At 36.6% G+C, this 2094-nt stretch overlaps 1 protein-coding gene across 1 annotated transcript; it reads right to left on the reverse strand.

The window, feature by feature from the left end:
* Positions 1 to 823: 823 nt before the first annotated feature.
* On the reverse strand, positions 824 to 1768 carry LOC128101381 (olfactory receptor 4A5-like). Its single transcript, XM_052724456.1, has one exon. The coding sequence runs from the start codon at positions 1766 to 1768 to the stop codon at positions 824 to 826; it is 945 nt and encodes a 314-aa protein (XP_052580416.1).
* Between the last annotated feature and the right edge of the window lie 326 nt (positions 1769 to 2094).

The following is a 2094-nucleotide window of genomic DNA, read 5'->3' on the forward strand; positions in this document are numbered from 1 at the left end:
GCCCTAAAAACATTCTTACAAGTAACATTATCAGACTGAGGAGATTATATCTAAGAACACACACACACACACACACACACACACACACACACACACACACACACATATATATATATATATGCAGATAACAATAATTAGTTAAAAGAGATGCCATGAGTTTGAAAGAAAGCAAGGAGGGATATATGGGAGGGTTTGGAGGAAAGAAAAAAAAGGTAAATGATGGTATTATATTATAACCTCACATGAAAAAGAAAAAACATATAGAAAATGTGCATTCAATTATATTAACTCAAATTACAAAATAATATTGTATTCAATGGCTAATAAACATGGCATGTAAGGCAATAAAATGAATCACATGTTGAGGTGACACTGTGAGTAGGTTTCAGCTGTTATCAAATAAAAAGAAAAAACATTGATATATATTTGAATGGAAAAGTTACTATTTTGACTTGAGGAATTTTTTTATTATCTACATTCTGTATCATCACACTGTGTGCCTTACTTACACATGATAAGATTTATGTCAAATCAAGAATACAAAGCAAAACAAAATTTCTTCAAATCATAGGTGGTGTTTCCATATCACAATGGAAATATTTTAAGTTCTTCTGCTCTGTGATAGTCCAACATAGATGAAAACTAAGAAAAGTTATATAAGTCAAATAAAAAACTTTGATTATCCTAAAATAAATTATTTAAATTATATAGTATGCTAAAGTTCAACAGATATTTTAGAAACATGATGCTTCCACAAAACATTTGTTTGTTAATTAGTTCAATAATTCAGTGTTTCTTTGATATCTCAGAACTAGCATATTCTTTAGCAACAGAACATCTTTACTCTATATGCACATAACATTCTACACCAGAGTTTTTGCATAGAACTTTTTATCTCTGAATTCCTCAAAGTGTATATTAAAGGATTCAGCATGGGTGTGAAAACTGTATAAAAAACAGTAATGAATTTATCAATGGGAAAATTGGACACAGGTCTAACATACATGAAAATGCAGGGAACAAAAAAGAGAACCACCACAGTGATGTGAGAGCTGCAGGTAGACAGGGCTTTGCGCCTCCCTTCCTGACTGTGACTCTTAAGGGAGCTTAGAATAACACCATAGGAGAATAAGAGAAGGACAAAGACCACCATACAGATTGCTCCACCATTGGCAACCACAGTCAGTCCTATCAAGTAAGTGTTAGTGCATGCAAGTCCCAGTAATGGATACATGTCACAGGCAAAATGGTCAATGATATTAGGGCCACAGAAAGGAAGGTTATATACAAACATAACTTGAACCAGAGAATGTGTAAACCCTCCAGTCCAGGATACCACCAACAGGAGGATACAAACCCGGTGATTCATGATGGTCAAATAGTGCAGTGGTTTACAGATGGCCACATAGCGATCATAGGCCATCGCCATCAGAAGGAAGACCTCAGCACCACCAAATAAGTGTTCTACAAAGAGCTGGACCATGCAAGCTGGTAAGGAGATTGTCCTCTTAGCACAGAGTAAGTCTGTAAGTAACTTGGGTGAGATTGCAGTGGAATAAACAGCATCCATGAGTGACAGGTAGGCAAGGAAGAAGTACATTGGAGAGTCCAAGGAGGGGCTGGCAATCACTGTCCACACAATGAGCAGGTTGCCCACCATTGTCACAATGTAGATAAGTAAAAACACAACAAACAATGCTTTTTGCCCAGCAGGATCCTGAGTGAGACCCAGCAGGATAAATTCTGTGACATTGTTACTCAGTTCCATTTACTCTTCTTCCAGGCTTGTTTAAGAGGCAAGGGCTCAGAACAGGACCTGCCATGACATTTTGAACAAATTATTAATCCATTCTGTCACAAAGCACATCTTCATCAATAACCTTTATAGTAATAAACAAGAAGTAGGCACTTAATAAGCATCTGCTTAGTTCCTCTGGCAAATATGTCCACACCCCTGGTGCTAATAATTTGATAAGTACTTAGATTTTACCTCAAGACCTCAGTAGAGCTCCACACAAGAGAACAGACAAAAGTGCCTCAGTCATAAGTTTAAAACCACTTACTCATTGGCAGAGATACTAGCAAACACCCAGA

Source organism: Peromyscus californicus, unplaced genomic scaffold (assembly GCF_007827085.1).
Source record: "Peromyscus californicus insignis strain IS unplaced genomic scaffold, ASM782708v3 Scaffold_7__1_contigs__length_154581171, whole genome shotgun sequence".
Lineage (NCBI taxonomy): Eukaryota > Metazoa > Chordata > Mammalia > Rodentia > Cricetidae > Peromyscus > Peromyscus californicus.

Coding starts and splice junctions, on each gene's coding strand:
- LOC128101381 (XM_052724456.1), bottom strand. CDS start 1,768: ATGGAACTGAGTAACAATGTCACAGAATTTATCCTGCTGGGTCTCACT.